This window comes from Chiloscyllium plagiosum, unplaced genomic scaffold (assembly GCF_037043375.1).
Source record: "Chiloscyllium plagiosum isolate Xiang-an unplaced genomic scaffold, Cpla_swu_hap1 HiC_scaffold_37, whole genome shotgun sequence".
Taxonomy (NCBI): Eukaryota; Metazoa; Chordata; class Chondrichthyes; order Orectolobiformes; family Hemiscylliidae; genus Chiloscyllium; species Chiloscyllium plagiosum.
This window is the reverse complement of record NW_028270175.1, coordinates 9,661,147-9,679,858: the sequence shown is the minus strand read 5'-3', so window position 1 is coordinate 9,679,858 and position 18,712 is coordinate 9,661,147. Positions and strand designations below refer to the sequence as shown.

Sequence of the window (18,712 nt, the reverse complement as noted above, 5' to 3'; positions counted from 1 at the left end):
TCCTAGCAACTTGTCTGAAGTTGGTTCTGTTCCCCTGCTCCCCAGCCAATATGGGACGTTGGTTTTGTCTTCACAAAAAGTTTGTTATGCCCTTTAGGACACAGTTGGATTTGACATTAGGGTCTGAATATTCATTTGGAATCTTTCCTCACACCCAGATGTCAACAGCAGATACTAAGCCTCAGAAGCCATTCTCTGTGTGTCTAAGGTAGACGGTTAGATACCTCAGTCAAAACGTGTGGTGCTGGAAAAGCATAATCAGGCAGCATCCGATGAAGAATTCATCAGGAATTCCTGATGAAGAGCTTATGCTCGAAACGTCAACTCTCCTGCCCCTTGGATGCTGCCTGACCTGCTGTGCTTCTCCAGCACCACACTTTTTGACTCTGATCTCCAGCATCTGCAGTCCTCACTTTCTCCCGGTTAGATACCTCAACTGGGCCTGACTTTGAACAAGTTTACAGTGAGAAGGGAGAGCACAGCTGACAGGAACCCCCCCCCCCCCCCATTCCCACTCAATGCCAGCGTTACGATTGGGACTCTCTTCCCACATTTATTTATGTTCACCACAAACGACCCATCTTCCATAAAGCAGGCATTCCCTACCCCTCAATCTCAAGTGTCGTACCTTTACTGTATGCTGTCTGAATCATAAAACGCTAAGAATTCTACATAGATACATCCATTTAGGTCCAAAATTCTAGTCAGGTCTTGCCTCGAACTGGGATGAATTACCTGCCAGGTCAGCAGATGGTGGTTGGATCAAGTTCAGTTGGGTTTCCATCCTGCCATTCATTGGGGGTGGTTGGGAGGGCAACATCTGGAACCAGCAATTCAGGCAGCATCCGACGAGCAGCAAAATCGACGTTTCGGGATGAAGGGCTTTTGCCCGAAACATCGATTTTGCTGCTCGTCGGATGCTGCCTGAATTGTTGTGCTCTTCCAGCACCACTGATCCAGAATCTGGTTTCCAGCATCTGCAGTCATCGTTTTTACTTTTTACAACATCTGGAACCAACCCATCCCCCCTTGTTGAGGCCTACATCAGTTTCTGCCCCTAACAATTTCCCTGGGCCTCTGAAATCCTATAATAGCTGAGAGCAAAGACAGAGATGAAGAGCAACTTCTTATCTGTGGAGGGAGTAAATCTGTGGAATTCTTTACCACAGACAGCTGTAGACGCTGGGTTTTTATATTCAGGGCTGTGACAGACAGAGGTTTAATTAGCAAGGGAATGAAAGGTTATGGGAAAAAGGCAGGAAAGTGGAGTTGAGGTTTATCGATGGCTCAATGGCTCAAAGAGACCTCAGTGCTGTTATGGGCTGAGTCTTGTTCTGCTGTGACCAGAACCAAATATTTTCATTTGGGGCCTGGCTGAGTCTGCCTACCATTATTTCAAAATGGATGTCATCAAGATGTACAGCACAGAAACAGACACTTTCATGTAACTCATCCATCTTGACCATATGCATGGATGGATATCTGGCCTATCTCTGGCATGTCCTGAAATTCACCACAGTTTCTGCATTCTGGACATCAGGATAGGCAACAAGAAGAATTTTTATTTGTATTCATTCATGGTAATGAGGGCATTGCTGGCTGAGCCAACATTTATTGCCCATCCCTAACAGCCCAGACAGCAGTTATGAGTCAACCACATTGCAGTGGGTCTGGAGTCACATTTAGGCCAGACCAGGTAGGGATGGCAGATTCCTTCCCTAAAGGGCATTAGTGAACCAGATGGGGTTTTCTTTCAATAAGTGGATTCACAGTCATCATTAGACTCTTAATTCCAGATTTTATTGAATTCAGATTTCATCCTCTGCCGTGGCAGGATTCAAACCCTCATCCTCCGGACCTAACCTAGATCTCTGGAATAACAGATTCAAACAGTCTGGTGCTGGAAAATCACAGCTAGTCGGGCAGCATCCAAGGAGCAGGAGAGTTGACATTTCAGGTATAAGCTCTTCAGTAGGAATTCCTGACAAAGGGCTTATGCCCAAAAAGTCACCTCTCCTGCTCCTTGGCTGCTGTCTGATGAACTGTGCTTTTCCAGTGCCCCATTTTTTGACTCTGACTCTCCAGCATCTGCAGTCCTCACTTTCTCCCACTCTCTGGAATAATAAGTCTAGCGATAATACCACTAGTCCATTGCCTCCCCAATGGAACAGATTCATTGGAATTTCAAGCTCCAGATATTTTCATGTATTTGTGGGATGTTCCCAATCACACTTAAATATTGAGGAGGGACATCTGCTTAAGCACCAGTTCAAATACATCAGCTTGCACCGTTTGACTGACTTTAGGACAAAGCACGTGACAGTGCTTGTTAGCATGGGAACCAGCACTGGAGTCTCGCTGCTGCTCCAACACACTATCCCACTCATCTGAGAAACTTTGAATTGTGGAAGACAAACTTTGAAATCCTGGCTCCCAGATTCCAACTTCAGTCGGCACAGGGAGAAAATCGCAGACAATACACTTCTGGTTCATAAATATTTCCCGTATCACTGCACTGCAGCCTGTGTGGATGGAGGTGATAGAAGAAAGCCTGTTGTCAATGAAAAATGAGGTATAATCTTTCTGTCACAAGCTATAGATCTTGTATGACGAGAGTTGGTGATGTGTTTGCATTTCTCAGTTTCTTTTCTTTCAGCGAGGATCAAGTTATTTTAAATGAGCTGAGGGGAGTTTGTGGTCCCAAAGAAATGGTCCCGGGAAAGGGGAAAGCAGGAAGAGAGAGAAACATGAAAACAACCAAAGCTTTCCAACCAAACGAAAAGTTCCATATTCCAACAAAACACTGAACTGTACCATTTTTTTGGGGGGGCTTTATTTCACGAAAAGTGAAAGACAAGGAGGAAAGCAAATTAACAAATAGGCTAAAATTATTTTACAAATCACCATATCCTCATTGTTTACAACTGCAAAACATTAAATGATCGTTTGACGCTGTGTGGCCAAAACCAGCTAAAGGAACAACAATTTTTTGATTTTTTTTTTAATTATTCTTATACCACCCTTTTAGGGATGTATGTTACCATATATATAGTGCTAAACATAGTCGACCTACCAACAGAATTTCCATAAATAACATAAATGTTCATTATGTTGATTGCTTTAAAGCAGCAATTAAGGTTTGAACAGCATGAAAAAGGATGAGAAACTTTCCCCTAGCAGTTTTTACATTTCTTTTTCCCTATTCCCACCCAGCCCAAAAATTTCAAAAACGTGCAACTACACAACAACAAAAAAAAACAAAATAAGTACCAAAATCATCTTTGTAATTAGTTTTGCTCATACAACTTGCTGTCCAGGTAATGAATAGCTATTATCTTGAACTGGTCATTTTAAAAACCACCTTCTAAACTCTTGATACCTGCGTAGTTGTGGTCCTGTCAGATTTATTTAAGTGTGCGAGAGTAGTGATTAAACCTCTACAGTGAGGCACTTTTAAATTGTGTCTGCAGACAAAAAAAACCATTGTACCATGTATTGTAAACACAGACCAACAACCCATTATCTTTGGTTTAGTACCTGACAAATGCATAGACACTAGCATTACATTAGCTCCTTGTCAAAATGAGTGCTTATGAATTTTTTTTTACATTAAATGTTTAATCCCAGGTCTGTGATAGAAATTTTTTTTGGTACAAGTGCACAGTTCTGTTTATTTTTATTCCCCCCCCCTCAGTTGCAAGCAACAAACAAGGTGGGCGGGGGCAGGTGGGGGGGGGAATGTTTCTGGCTCAATATCTTTCAGCTTGAAGCAGAAACTGAGTCTGGTCTTTTCTCCCCCAGTCGGTGTGCTGAGACAATCCTCCGTTCAACCAACATCCTGTCTCTTTTGTATTCTTCCTCCGTCAATTTATAGGTTTTGTTTTCTGCAACTTTTCGATAGCTTTCCAGGATAAATTGTAGTCTTGAAGAGAAAAGGGGGAAAAAAAAGGGAATGTGCGTGACTGTCTTTCTTTTTGCCAAAAGTTGTTTAAGAAAGCCGCAGTGTTGTATTTTCCTTCCAAAACAAAAGAGGGAATGCAGTCAACCAATGAAGTTGGCAATCCTATAAATACTTTGGTTTCAAACAACAGCAACTTGACTTTCTTTCTGAAGTGAAGGTCCCACTCACGACTGTGGTTTGGTGAGATCCCCGATTCCCATCGCTGAGGCGCTGCCGTTTTCTTGCTTCGGGGAGACGCGGCTGACTTGGAGGCCACAGTACGGCGAGGCGACACTGCCGGTGGACGACGGGCGATTCTCGGCGGGGGCAAGGTCTCTCTCGGGTGGCCGCAGTGCAGCAGGAGGAAGTGGCAGTGCCAGTGGGAAACTGGCCATGTACAACACTCGCCCGATCCTTTTGGCCACCTGTGGGAGCGGGGTGGGGAGGAAAAGAGGGAAAAATCCACATTACCATCTGCGGCAGTACTTCAAGACCAGAGTGACGGAAAGAGCGAGCATTTCATACTCATAAGAACAACATGAAGCCATTCAGCCCTTTGAGTATGTTCTGTTCAACTGGATCATGGTTGATCAGTGTCTTGATTCCCCTGACCCGCCTTGTTTCTGTATCCCTTGGAATATTTGCCCAAGAAACATCTGTTGGCTTCAGGTATGGGTAACAACAGAAGTCTTAGAAGTTTTTTTTATTTGTTCATGGGATGTAGCTGTCACTGGCTAGGCCAGCATTTATTGTCTATAGCGTCACGGAATAGTGGTGTGGAAGCAGGCCATTCAGCCCATCAAGTCCACACAAACCCTCCAGACAGCATCCCACCCAGATCCACGCCATCCTTGTAACCCTGCATTTCCCATAGCCAATCCACCCTAACCCGCACATCTTTGGACTGTGGGAGGAAAACCACGTAGATACAGGGAGAATGAGCAAACTCCACACACACAGTCGTCCGAGGCTGGGATTGAACCTACATCCCTGGCACTGAGAGGCAGCAGTGCTAACCACTTTGTCACCGTGCTGACCGCATTTCTTTGGGTCTGGAGTCACATGTAGGTCAGACCGGGCAAGGATAACAGATTTCCACTGTCCTGAATTGGGAGTGCAAAGGCAGTGGCAGTTCCTCATTGGTATCTGCTACATCCTCATGGGAAATATATTTCCATGTCAGAAGGCAGCAGATTGAAGCAAAGAGATTGAAGCCGAGCTAAGTCAGTCAGTGAGCTTATTCTACAACCAAACAACCTCTGGGCATAAGCTTCAGTTATGCTTCTTGCATGGTCCAACAACTTGATTACTCTCTCAAATCTTGAGCTTGGATACAAGGTCCTCTCTGAGTAGCAGATCGAGAATTTCCCTGTTCCAGCAAATTTTTGTTCCAAGAGGAGAGAGAGCATGATATTGCTACTACAAAGGAGTCTCTGTCCAAACTATAAAACCCTTCTTCCTTCACTGTAAGGGAGATGGATTATCAAAATAGGAAGATTCTGTAATACTGTGTAAGCCATGGAGGAGAGCGCACCTATCCAGACTACTTTATCCAACTTTTGTCATTTATTTAGGGAGGGACTATTCACATTGGAACCACCACTGAGATGAGAATTTGAGGGTAGATTGGATCTATACTCAGTGGAGTTTAGAAGAATGAGCTGATTTCATTAAAATGTAATATACTGAGGAGACTTGAGAGGGCAGGCGCTTAGAGGATGTTTCCCCTTGTAGCAGAATTAAACCAGGGGCACATTTTCAAATTAGAGGGTCACCCATTTGAGAAAAAGGTGAGGGGAAATCTCTTTAAAGCAACTTTGGAATTCTCTTCCACAGACAGCAATAAAGATTGGGTCATTGATTTTATTTTAAAGTCAGAATAAATATATAATGCTGAGTGGGACAAAGTGCTGGAAAAACTCAGCAGGTCTGGAAGGTCAGAGGAGAAAGATACAGTCAACATTTTGACCAAAAGAAAAGGTCACACAGGACTTAAAACTTTGACAGTTTCTCTTTTTGCTGATGATACCATTCCTGGTGAGTTTATTCATCATTCTCTGAGTTCTAGCAGTACGTCCCCTGTGTTAGACACATACGTCTTCTACAAGATCAAAGATTCCGGGAGGTGGACAGGAAAGCGGAGTTGAAACCGCATTTAAACCAGAGGTGATTTTAGTAAATAGCACAACAGGCTTTGAATCAAAGAGATGTACGACATAGAAACAGACCCTTCGGTCCAACTCGTCCATGCCTACCAGATATCCCAACCTAGTCTAGTCCCATTTGCCAGCACTCGGCCCATATCCCTCTAAACCCTTCTTATTCATATACCCATCTAGATGCCTTTTAAATGTCGTAATTATATACCAGCCTCCATCACTTCCTCTGGCAGCTCACCCTCTGCGTGAAAATGTTGCCCTCAGGTCCTTTTCAAATCTTTCCCCTTTCACCCTAAATCTATACCCTCTAGTTTTGGACCCTCATCCTGGAGAAAAGACTGTGTCTACTTATCCTATCCATGCCCCTCATGATTTTATAAACCTCTATAAGGTCACCCATCAGCCTCCAGCACTCCAGGGAAAACAGCCCCAAGCCTGTTCAGCCTCTCCCTGTTGCTCCAATCCTCCAACCCTAGCAATATCCTTGTAAATTTTTTCTGAACCCTTGCAATTTTAACAACATCCTTCCTATAGCAGGGAAACCAGATCTGAACTATGTATTTTAAAAGTAGCTTGAAGGGATGGATGTCCCATGCCTGATCTTACATTCAGCTGATACTGAGACTTCTTGGCTCAAAAGGCAGTAGATGGAGAGAGAATTGAACCCTTTTACGCCATCAACAGATTATTTCCTTAGGTTTCAAAGCCTGTTAAAAATAGATTCGAGGTACATTTCAATTATAGATCTAGAAATAGGATCAGTTCCAAGGGTTAAATGGCATCCTCCTGTTCCTATATTGTGTGTTTTAGGGACATTGGAGAGATTTAGACTCAGTTCAGATTGGAGCCGTACACCCACCAGCTCCCATCCATCTGAAGTTGCATTTGAAAGGAATGGACCATTGTTAAAAGAAATTATGGGAGAACTGGATGATAAAACATTTCATAAAACAATTTTGCAACTGTGAAATAAATATTGCAACTAATAAAAGTTAATAAAATTCTCTAACCAAGTTAACTTTGTTAATGAGCTACAGTCTGTCCTTTGATTGATTACTTAAATATCAAAAGCACAGAATTAAGTCTTCAATAAAGCCTTAGTATTCCACAAGATTACATTTTGATTATTCTATTGGATGGAGTTGATTTGAACTTCTTTATCGTCTGAATTTTGCAGTTATTTAAAAGTGTTAGGGTATAATTTCCTTCTAAATTTACAGTATAATAAGAACACACTGTTGCTATCACTAGTTTAACCAAAGACTGTAAGACAGCCCCATCAGTCACTATGTCCCCTGAGATGTAACTGGCAGGATGAAAGTTGACGTGAGAATTAAACAATGTTATAATGAGAAAAATACAGTGATTGATAAAGGAACTTTGAGCAAAAATATTTGAGCACCTTGAATTAGTTACATCAGTTTCACTAGTGTAAAAGTCACGCTTGTGATCTTTACACCCAGCACACCTGATCATAAAATCCCTACAGATCTACATGAGAGTCTGGGAAAGCATTTCAAATGGCAAATAGCAGCTGTCCTTTTGAGAGTTAGCACATCTAAAGGTGTTATATCCCCAAGTACCCACAACAGTAGAAAGTGAACTGGATGGGACTTGGTCATTTCTCCCGCAGTAATTACTGTTGGGCATGCGTGTACATAAGGTGACAAGTTATTCTGAATATTTACGCATCGTACAAGTTGGGAAATAGAGCCACAACAGGCAGGATTGGGACTGCCGGGAAAGAATTAACTTCGCAAGGAATTGCACATGTGAAATGGGCATCTGGAGTGGACTGGAATCATACAAGGAACACCTGCAATGGTAGGGCTTTGTGTCCTAACTGACTGAATGGGCCAAATGACCTCCTTCATTCCTATTGGCCCAGTGATGGAGTAAGGATGGAGGGCTGGGTTATCGGAGCTGCTCAATGTGAAGGATTATACGACAACAAGAAACAACAAAAAAACACACAAAGAATGGGCTGTCTAACCGAACAAGGAGGTGAAGATATGGATCTTGTTGTCACAGGGCTGACTGAAGCAGGTCACATGCATGGATTTAAAGTGAAGCTAGATGGGCTTTTGAGGGAAGTGGGAATGACTGGTCACATTGATAAATTCAGATCGAGAGGAATGGGAGGAGGATCTGGACAAGCTAGGCCAAATGGCCTGTTTCAGAGATGTACAAGGATATAATCCAATCTGAGGTAAGTGCCTGAACAAACTTGTCTATCAGGTACTTACTGACAGCTAACTAGATGAAACCATGCAGCCCTGGCCTCTTAAAGGCTTTATTTTAATTGGTTGCATCTTTAGCTGACCCCTGGGACAACAGGACTGATGTGTGAAGACAGAGTGGAGTAGTCAGGGCTACATTCACTGGTGTTTAGAAAGATGAAGGGGAAATCCCATAGAAACCTGTAAAGTTCTAACAGGTGTAAGACTGGGGGAATGCAGAAAGGGTGTTCCTGATGACTGGGGAGTCCAGGAGCAAGGGTCACAGTCTTAAGTATACCGAGTAGACTAGTCTAAAGATATAGGCAAAAGTGAGGACTGCAGGTGCTGGAGATTACAGTTGAGAGTGTGGTGATTTTCCAGCACCACATTCTCGACTTTAGTCTAAAGATGTGTAGGTTAGGTGGATTGACCATGGTAAATTGTCCCATAGTGACCAGGGATGTGCAGGTTAGGTGGATTGACCATGGTAAATTGTCCCATAGTGATCAGGGATGTGCAGGTTAGGGTGGATTGGCCATGGTAAATTGTCCCATAGTGACCAGGGGATGTGCAGGTTAGGTGGATTGACCATGGTAAATTGTCCCATAATGACCAGGGATGTGCAGGTTAGGTGGATTGACCATGGTAAATTGTCCCATAGTGACCAGGGATGTGCAGGTTAGGTGGATTGACCATGGTAAATTGTCCCATAGTGACCAGGGATGTGCAGGTTAGGTGGATTGACCATGGTAAATTGTCCCATAGTGACCAGGGATGTGCAGGTTAGGTGGATTGACCATGGTAAATTGTCCCATAGTGACCAGGGATGTGCAGGTTAGGTGGATTGACCATGGTAAATTGTCCCATAGTGACCAGGGATGTGCAGGTTAGGTGGATTGACCATGGTAAATTGTCCCATAGTGACCAGGGATGTGCAGGTTAGGTGGATTGACCATGGTAAATTGTCCCATAGTGACCAGGGATGTGCAGGTTAGGTGGATTGACCATGGTAAATTGTCCCATAGTGACCAGGGATGTGCAGGTTAGGTGGATTGACCATGGTAAATTGTCCCGTAGTGACCAGGGATGTGCAGGTTAGGTGGATTGGCCATGGTAAATTGTCCCGTAGTGACCAGGGATGTGCAGGTTAGGTGGATTGGCCATGGTAAATTGTCCTGTAGTGACCAGGGATGTGCAGGTTAGGTGGATTGACCTTGGTAAATGCAGGGTTACAGAAATAGGCTGAGAGCGCAGTGTCTGGGTGGGACTCACTTCAGAGAGTCGGTGTGGACTCTATGGGCTGAATTGCCTGCTTCCACAGTGTAGGGATTCCGTGATGAGGAGAAATGTCTTCACCTGGAGAGTGGAGAGCCTGGGGCTCTATCATAATATCGCAGAAAGCAATTGAGGCCAAAACATTGAATGTGTTCAAGAAGGAAATGGATATGGTTCTTCAGTCTAAAGGGATCAAAGAGTGTAGAGAGAAATCAGGAAAAGGATATGGAGTTGGATGATCAGCCATGATCCTAGTGAATGGTAGAGCAGGCTCCAAGGGGTGAATGGTCCTAATTTCTAGGTTGACGATCATTACATCACGTAAGCCAATGGAATGTGCGACGTACACTATGTGCTCAACTAGCTTGGCCAATGAGAATCATTACCTGCGCTCGTATTTTTAGGGCTGGTCCCAACTTCAGGCCCATGGTGTTCAGTAAGTGCTCCTCTGTTAACAAAGGCAACGTCTCTCCATCAATCGCTTGCTCTCTGAAGACCTACACATTAAACACAAGCAATGATATTATTAAGCAGGAGAGGGTTCAGAAGAGATTTACCAGGATGTTGCCAGGTATGAAAGGTTTGAGTTATAAAGGAAGGCTGGGACTTTTTTCACTGGAGCAGAGGGAGTTGAAAGGTGACCTTACAAAAGTTTATGAAATAAGGGGGTGGCACGGTGGCTCAGTGGTTCGCATGTCTCGCAGCGCCAGGGACCCGGGTTTGAATCCAGCCTCGGGCAACTGTCTGCATGGAGTTTGCACATTCTCCCCATGTCTGCACGGGTTTCCTCCGAATGCTCCGGTTTCCTCCCACAATCCAAAGATGTGCAGGTTAGGTGAACTGGCCATGCTAAATTGCCCGTAGTGTTAGGTGCATTAGTAGGGGAATGGGTGGGTTACGCTTCAGAGGGTCAGTGTGGACTTGTTGAGCCGAAGGGCCTGTTTCCACACTGTAGGGAATCTAATCTAATCAAATAAGCAAATATAGGTAGAGTTAATGGTAGTTGTCTTTTCCCTCAGATGGGGAATTTCAAGATTTGGGGGTGCATTTTTGAAGTGAGAGGAGGGAGGTTTAAAAAAGACATGAGAGGCAAATTCTTTTACACAGAGGATTGTTCGTGTGTGGAATGAACTTCCAGAGGAAGTGGTGGATATGGATACAATTATAACATTGAAAAGACATTTGGATAAGTGCATGGATAGGAAAGGTTTGGAGGAATATGGACCAGGGGCAGGCAGATGGGACTAGTCTAATTTGGGATTATGGTCGGCATGGACTGGTTCGACCGAAAGGTCTGTTTCCGTGCTGTATGTCTCTCTGGTCAGTGCTCACTGAAGCAGTGCTCAGGTAAAAGGTCTCCACCCACATTTCACAGAATCGTTGCAGCAAAATCATTGGAGGCCATTCATCCCATCGTACCTTTACCAGTTCATTTAGATTTGCTCGGTTGCTATTTTAGAATCGCAAAAAGTAAAGGGAATCAGTAAAGAGCTGTGAATCAGCTACTTAACTTCTTAATGAAACTGTCAAAAAAACATAATAAATGGCCACGTAAATGTCTACCTGCTACCATGGGGTTTAGGGTCAGGGTTGGTTGATTCAGCTCAATGTCACCAATCCTTTGTCCTGAAATTTTCCAAATGGCCTGTTCAGTGATATCATCTGGAGTAAGTGGGACTTGAATCCAGGTATCCTGGCTTAGAGATATGGTCACTGTCACTACACCACAAGAACCCTTCAAATAAATCTAGTTGGTTCAAATCAAAGCTTTACCAGAACAGCACTTACACCTCTCTTCCGGCTGGTTTCAGTGTTCAGCCTATTAAATTTCGAGAAGAGAGCTGTACTCCCTGGTTTATAATAAATTCATAACACTGGGCACATGTAGAGTTACTTCAATCAACCTGTTTTTTTTCTTTATTCATTCACGGGATGAGGGCATCACCAGCTAGGGAGCATTTATTGCCCATCCCTAATTGCCCAGAGGGCAGTTAAAGAGTCAACCACGTTGCTGAAGGTCTGGAGTCACACGTAGGCCAGACCAGGTAAGGACAGCAATAACATAGGTGGGATTCCCCTCAGAATTCCTACAGGCTGGAAGCAGGCCATTCAGCCCACTGAGTCCACATCAGCCCTCTGAAGGACATCCCACCCAGACCTACCCCATTTCTGTAAGCCTGTATTTCCCACTGTACACTATAGATAATTTAATTTGGCCACTTCACCTAACTTGCACGTCTTTGGATTGTGGGAGGAAACCCATGCAGACACAGGGAGAACATGCAATCTCCACACAGACAGACAATCAACTGAGGGTGGAATCGAACCCTGGTCCCTGTTGCTGTGAGGTAGCAGTGCTAACCGTGCTGCCCCATTTTAACTTGGATTTTTAACCTGAAGCCTCTAGCCCAGAGGTAGAAACACTGCTACTGTGCCACAAGACCCTATTGGGCACAGTATTTTATAAAGTAGTAATGTTACTCACCTCATAATTCAGAGGTTGGACCTATAATGAGATGAGTTGAAATCATCCATTGGCAATTTGTAATTTCACTTTCCATTTTAAACAAAGTTAAACATGGGTGGCATAGTGGCTCAGTGGTTAGCACTGCTGCCTCACAGCACCAGGGATCCGGGTTCGATTCCCACCTTGGGTGACTGTCTGTGTGGAGGTTGCACATTCTCCCCGTGTCTGTGTTGGTTTCCTCCCACAATCCAAAGATGTGCAGGTTAGGTGAATTGGCCATGTTAAATTACCCATAGTATTAAGCGATTAGTCAGTTGCAAATACAAAGTAGGGGAATGGGTCTGGGTGGGTTACTCTTCAGAGGGTTGGTGTGGGCTTGATGGGCTGAAGGGCCTGTTTCCACACTGTAGGAGATCATATCATAAAGGGTAGGGAAGAGGGGTTGATTGTGTTGAGTCTGTGAGAAGCTGGAGGAATGGTGCTTATTTAATGTTTTACCTGAGAAATGGTACCTGGTGGCTAACACGAGTTCACAGGGAATGCTCCCAGGTCTCTGAGACCGAATTGCAATGTCAACCATGATAGAGAACAGCTTTACCTCTCCACTTCCCTAATGGGTAATCAAAGCTACACACCTGTGGGCACCTGTTCCTATCCTCCATTCACACTGATGCAGATGCTAAATTCATATTGTGATGCTGTTGAGGTGCAATGGGTTAAAACTGAGTTTGAATGGCAATGTTATTCAGAGAGAAGGCTGTGACAGCTTTTAAAGATCAAATCACTTACCTGTGTGTATTCCGCACAGCCAGAGAGACCATTAATGAAGTTACAGACATCGTCAACAGTCCATTTGCTAATATCCTCTACTGTAGCACTATCCTCTCCATCCAGTAAGAAGCTTCCAATGCTGCCTGTTTATGGAGGACAGAATATGGATTGTCATTTATAGTGCTGCTGGCTGTTAGCAACATGTGAGATTTTATATCCACCCAAACACAGAGCTTCCAGTATTCTATATCATCCAGTCAGCCAAGGTCAGTCCTTCCACTCAATCACTTACAGGAAATCAAACATTAGACAAGTGCACTTCAGCATCTTGTACTTCACAAGATTAATGCCACTGTATTAACAAAACCTGGAAGAGCTTTGAACAAGTTTGGGGGGGGGGTCCAGCCTTTAAGAAGGACATGTGGATACACAGGAGATTTACTTGTGTGGTTGCAGGGATTTGAGAACTTCAGCTGTGAACTTGAGGAGCGCATCTGGCCTCTTTTGCAGTAAAGGGGACTGAATGGAAATTTGATAGAGGAATATGGTTAGCCAAAACCCTTAACTAATAGTTCAGATTTACAGACTCAAGTTTTTGCGCAAGAGATATTGGTTGCCAGGCTTTGGGAGTTTTTAGTCAAGATTAGAGTGGTGCTGGAAAAGCACAGCAGGACAGGCAGCATCCGAGGAGCAGGAAAATCGACATTTCAGGCGAAAACCCATCATCAGGAATAAAAGGCTTGACCTGCTGTGCTTTTCCAGCACTACTCTAATCTTGACTCTAATTTCCAACATCTGCAGTTCTCACTTTCGCCTGTGGGAGGTTTTACTGCAATGAATAATAGTGACCAGAGACTCATCCCCAGTGAAGGTGGTGAAAGAGGAACTGATCAGTGATTTCAAAAGAGGATTATTAACCTGCATGTACAGCAAGGAAATGGAACTGAGTGATGCCTCTACAGAGCTCTAGCATTGACTCAATGGGTTAATTGGAATTCTTCTGTGCCATAATGACTTCTCATGCATTAATAACCAAACTGGAAGCTAAAGCCCTGGCAACTGCCCAAATATTCGGCAAGTATTCATATAAAAAGTCACTTGATTGTACAGAGACTAAAATCTTGCTGAAACGAGAAACATGTGTTTAAAGCTTTACATTTTGCATTGTTCAGGACCATCACAAAAATGCCAAATCCAAAAACAATCACAACTATTTATCCTATTGAGGGTAAAGGTTCTGAGTGGTTGACACATTGACACTAGCTGTGGCATTGTCATGTGTCTGTGACCTGGCAATACCCCAGGATCCTGAAACAGGCTCCATTTGAGGATGTGGACCAAATGCTGCAAAAATGTGCTGACAGAATGGAACAGTAGATTCATTCAGTTGTTTGTAATAGACAGCATACATTCAACAACCAACAATAAAAACAAAAACCTAAAAGAGAATGTCTACTCTGAGATCAAATTCTGCAATTTAGCTAACACTTGATGAACAATCCCAAGCATGCTAATAGCTAGATTGTGGCTCGTTTCCACTTTATAAAAGTGACACATTGTTCTTTATGTGGGGAACCTTTCCAGGGAAAAAAAAAGTTTAGTCATGGGCTTGCAGAGTGGTGTGCCCTAAGTTGAAGGCGCTCAGTCTCTGATCAAAGGACCTGACCAGAAAGTGGGGCCCACACAGCCAAAATATTCACCCATTCTGTGACCTCCATACTGCCGCCTGTCAATCTGCAGCTGACAATCTGAGATTTCTCCCAGGGTGCACTGCAATGGATTGCCTTTGGCCACTGATTGGTTGGCAGTTCTCAGACAGCAACACTTCTGATCCAGGGTCTCAGATCCCAAGGAAGACCTGCCACTGGCCTAAAATGGCAGGTCTCTCCCAAAGAAGACAGCACAGGACTCTCACTAGCTCTTCAACCAGTATTAAATACACACTTCATGTCCCCACCCTGTGTTTGCTCCCTAACGCTCCCCTTTTTACCTCTCCTTTTGGGGTGCACTCTACATGCACCAACCTGTCCCTTGCCTGTAGGCACAGATGATGAACGTTATCAGGAAAATGATGGCCTAGTGGTATTGGTACTAGCTAATTAACCCAGAGGTACCCGGGTAATGTTCTGGGCACCTGGTTTCAAATCCCACTATGACAGGTAGTGGAATGTGAATCCAATAAATGTGTCCCAATTAAGAATTTTATGACGACCATGTTGATTGTGGGGGAAGAAACAATCTGGGTCACCCATATCCTTTACGGAAGATCGCTGCATGCTTACTTGGTTTGGCCTACACGGGACTCCAGACTCACAGCAAATGTGGTTGACTCTTAACTGCCCTGTGGGCAATTAGGAATGGACAATACATACTGTTCTAGCCAACAATGCCCACATCCCATGAATGAATAAAGTTGGCCAAGCGTTTGACCAGACAGGAGCTCAGAACTTGTGGGCGGCATGGTGGTACAGTGGTTAGCACTGCTGCCTCACAGCGCCAGAGACCCGGGTTCAATTCCCGCCTCAGGCGACTGACTGTGTGGAGTTTGCACATTCTCCCCGTGTCTGCATGGGCTTCCTCCGGGTGCTCCGGTTTCCTCCCACAGTCCAAAGATGTGCGGGTTAAGTGAATTGGCCATGCTAAATTGCCCGTAGTGTTAGGTAAGGGGTAAATGTAGGGGTATGGGTGGGTTGCGCTTCGGCGGGGCGGTGTGGACTTGTTGGGCCGAAGGGCCTGTTTCCACACTGTAAGTAATCTAATCTAATCTAATCTAATCTAATCTAATCTAATCTAATCTAAACTATGCTCAGTCCTCTCGTCTTGGGAGAGAGCCAGTGGTCACCCACAGTCCTCAGGTGCTGGGTACACTGCCGTGAGCTTTTGGGACAAATTAGAACCCCCCACTCAACATGCGACCTAAATAAATAGGGAGCAAAATTAGGCTATTCAGCCCACCACTGTACCACCGCTCAATCATGGCTGATACGTTTCTCGACCCCATTCTCCTGCCTTCTCCCCGTAATCCTTGATCCCCTCACTAATCAAGGACCCATCTATCTCGGTCTTTAATAGATCTCTCTGAACGGAGATCAGCCGATTGAGGACAAGCTCCTTTCTCTTGCCCTGCTTTGCCTCAGGGCATCTCCAACTGGAATCAGCAGACAAGAGAAATCTGTTCCATGTTCCATTTTTTTTTTTAACATCAGTTTCAGTCTGGACTAAGCAGCAATCACAGCCAACTAAATGGATACCTCGGGAGCTCTTCACTTGCTGGGGTATAATATCGAGAGATTGTGAGCTATCTGTAACCTGCACTCCTCTCCAGCTACATTACTTTCCACTGCCACCAGCCCACGTTATGTTCAGGAGTGCATAACACAAAAGGCACAGCATCCACTTAGCTGCTTTTGTACAAAAGGTCAAGTTGTGTTTTGTTCTTTTAACATACAAATGGTTACTGCCGTCACTATGAGGAGAACTGGCCTATGGGAGATAATGAGGAGAACAAAGCACAGGAGGCAGGTCAAACATGCATCACCATTCGAACCAATTGCTTGCTGACACTCTCTCATTAAGGGCTCCATCCACTGAATTGTAATCATTTAGCTTCCTAAAAGTGCTCATGAAATCCATCATGCCCGGGGCTGCCAATGATAGGGCAAAGGAAATCAGAGTGTACCAAGAGGCCGGAATTGGAGCAAGGCAGCCTGTTTGTGGGGCTGGAAGCGATTGGAAGTTTTTCTTGGGGTGGGGAGGGGGAGGGACAGATCAAGAGGAGATTGGAAAACAAGGATGAACATTCGGCCCACCTTGTCCTGCTGACCCAATAACACCCAGATGCCCCTTCTAATCCCACCTCCGTGCATACAGCCCACAGCTCACAGCATTTAAGCTGCAGATCCAGAAACCTTTTAAAAACAATTTAGGGTCTCTGTCTCCACCACCAACTCAGGCAGTGAATTCTAGACACTCGAAACGCTCTGCGTAAAAACGTTGTTCCTCAATGTCCGCTCCAGTTTTTCTGCCACTTAGCTTGAAGCTATGACCTCCGGATTTTAAATTCCCTGCCAAGGGAAACAGGTTCCTCCTGTCTACTGCACCTCTACCCCTCACAATTTGGTACACCTCAACCTTTCCTTCACAACACTGAATTGTCAAGCCCTGAGGCAGCAGAAACATGACTGAGGAGTACAGCAGCTCAGGCAGGTGGCTTTACAAAAATGGACGTACGAGTAAAGGGAATTGTTTCTTAGCCTTGTTGTAGTTACTGAGCATTTGCAAAAGACCTTGGTCACAGTGAGCTGAGATCACATGGAAATGAAGCCTGGATCTGCAAGGGTGCCATAGCCATCGCTTCCATTCCTTTCTTCGGCTGCTCTCAGAGATTTAACCAGATCCTGGGTCTGTGAGGGTGCAAGGAAGGTGTCCTCTCTTACCATCCTCTATGATAGTCACCTTCATGAAGCCTGTTGCTGTTCACTCAGTTGTGTGTGGATACAAAGTACACAGTGTCCAAGGTATTCAAGGTGGAAGACTCATGGTCTGAAGCTCAGTGTCCTGTCAGATAGAAGCTAGAGCTTATGAAGGATTTGATTAAATCTCAGACAGCAGCCAGAGAGAGGAATGGAAGCAATGGTTATGGAACTCAGACAATGGCTTTCACTCTTGCCAATATCTAATCAGGGACAGGATTTTTGATCATTCAACGCACAATGCCAAACAAGAGTGACAAATTGGACGCAGTAGAGTGGTCACTATTTTCCAATGCTGCCAGTGTACATGAGGAGCCAGGTGATGTACTCCTGGAATAATGTGCCAAGGGACAATGTGAAGATGAAAGATATCAGGAAGGGTAAAGAATAGATCCTCGGGGTCTCCAGATGTTTAATATTCAGCTGTTATAAATAAGCACCGAACAGATTCTTCCTTCAAGATGGGAAGAAAATTTAAAGACCAATCATTGACTCTGAACTGGGCTTGCCATTTAAATACATTGGGTACAAGAACAGGTCAGAGTCTGGGAATACTGCGGTGAGTCACTGACCTCCTGACCCCTGACCCCCCCCCCCCACAAAGCCTGCTCACCACCAAAAAGGCACAAGCCAGGAGGGGGATAGAACACTCTCCCCATTTGCCTGGACAGGTGCAGCTCCAACAACACTCAAGAAGCATGACACAAATCCTGACAAAGCAGCCGCTTGATTGGTACCACATCCACAAATATCCATTCTCTCTACCAATGCTCAGTCGCAGCAGTGTGAAATTTACCAAGGCTCCTTAGACAACACCGTCCAAACCCATGACCAGTTCCATCTAGGACAAAGGCGGCAGAAACATGGAAACCCCACCCCCTGCAAGTTCACCTCCCAGCAACTCACCATCCTGACTTAGAAATATATTGCCACTGTCACTGGGTCAAAGTCCTGGAACTGCCTCCTAAAGGGCACTGTGGGTCTAAAGGGCAGTGGTTCAAGAAAGCAGCTCACTCCCACTTTCTCTATGGCTACTCTATAATTGCTGGTCCAGCCAACCAAGACATAACGTGAGGCCAATGCAAGGTGAGCCCCATTCTTCTCAAATTACAATGGAGTACACCCCAAGCAGAATACAGATACTGCCAATATTCACCAGAAATGTAACTGGATGCCTCAGCACCCAGTAAGGTAAGTGCACGGGTGTGGAGTGGGGGAGGGGGAAGCTTTTTTGAGTAGTTATATTGGTACAACAGCCAGATTTCTTGCTCTGATGGTCATGCAGTGGCTGGAGTGTGCAATGTGCTGGTCTCAAATGCAACAGGACAGTGCTGCATTGTGATTCCCCCCACAGTCCAATAACTGGTCAACTGGTAGAAACAAAAAGGGCCACTGAGCAAAGTCCTGGA

At 44.7% G+C, this 18,712-nt stretch overlaps 1 protein-coding gene across 8 annotated transcripts in view; it reads right to left on the bottom strand.

The window, feature by feature from the left end:
- Nucleotides 1-2,813: 2,813 nt before the first annotated feature.
- Nucleotides 2,814-18,712, bottom strand: part of samd11 (sterile alpha motif domain containing 11) — a 321,465-nt gene continuing 305,566 nt past the window's right edge. For all 8 annotated transcript variants that reach the window (XM_043676145.2, XM_043676142.2, XM_043676144.2 and 5 more), the window contains 3 exons: nucleotides 12,850-12,974; nucleotides 9,980-10,090; nucleotides 2,814-4,365 (listed from right to left, as the gene is read on the bottom strand). In XM_043676145.2, coding sequence (XP_043532080.1) covers nucleotides 4,126-4,365; nucleotides 9,980-10,090; nucleotides 12,850-12,974 — 476 coding nt within the window. In that variant the 3' untranslated portion in view covers nucleotides 2,814-4,125. The remainder of the gene's footprint in view (nucleotides 4,366-9,979; nucleotides 10,091-12,849; nucleotides 12,975-18,712) is intronic.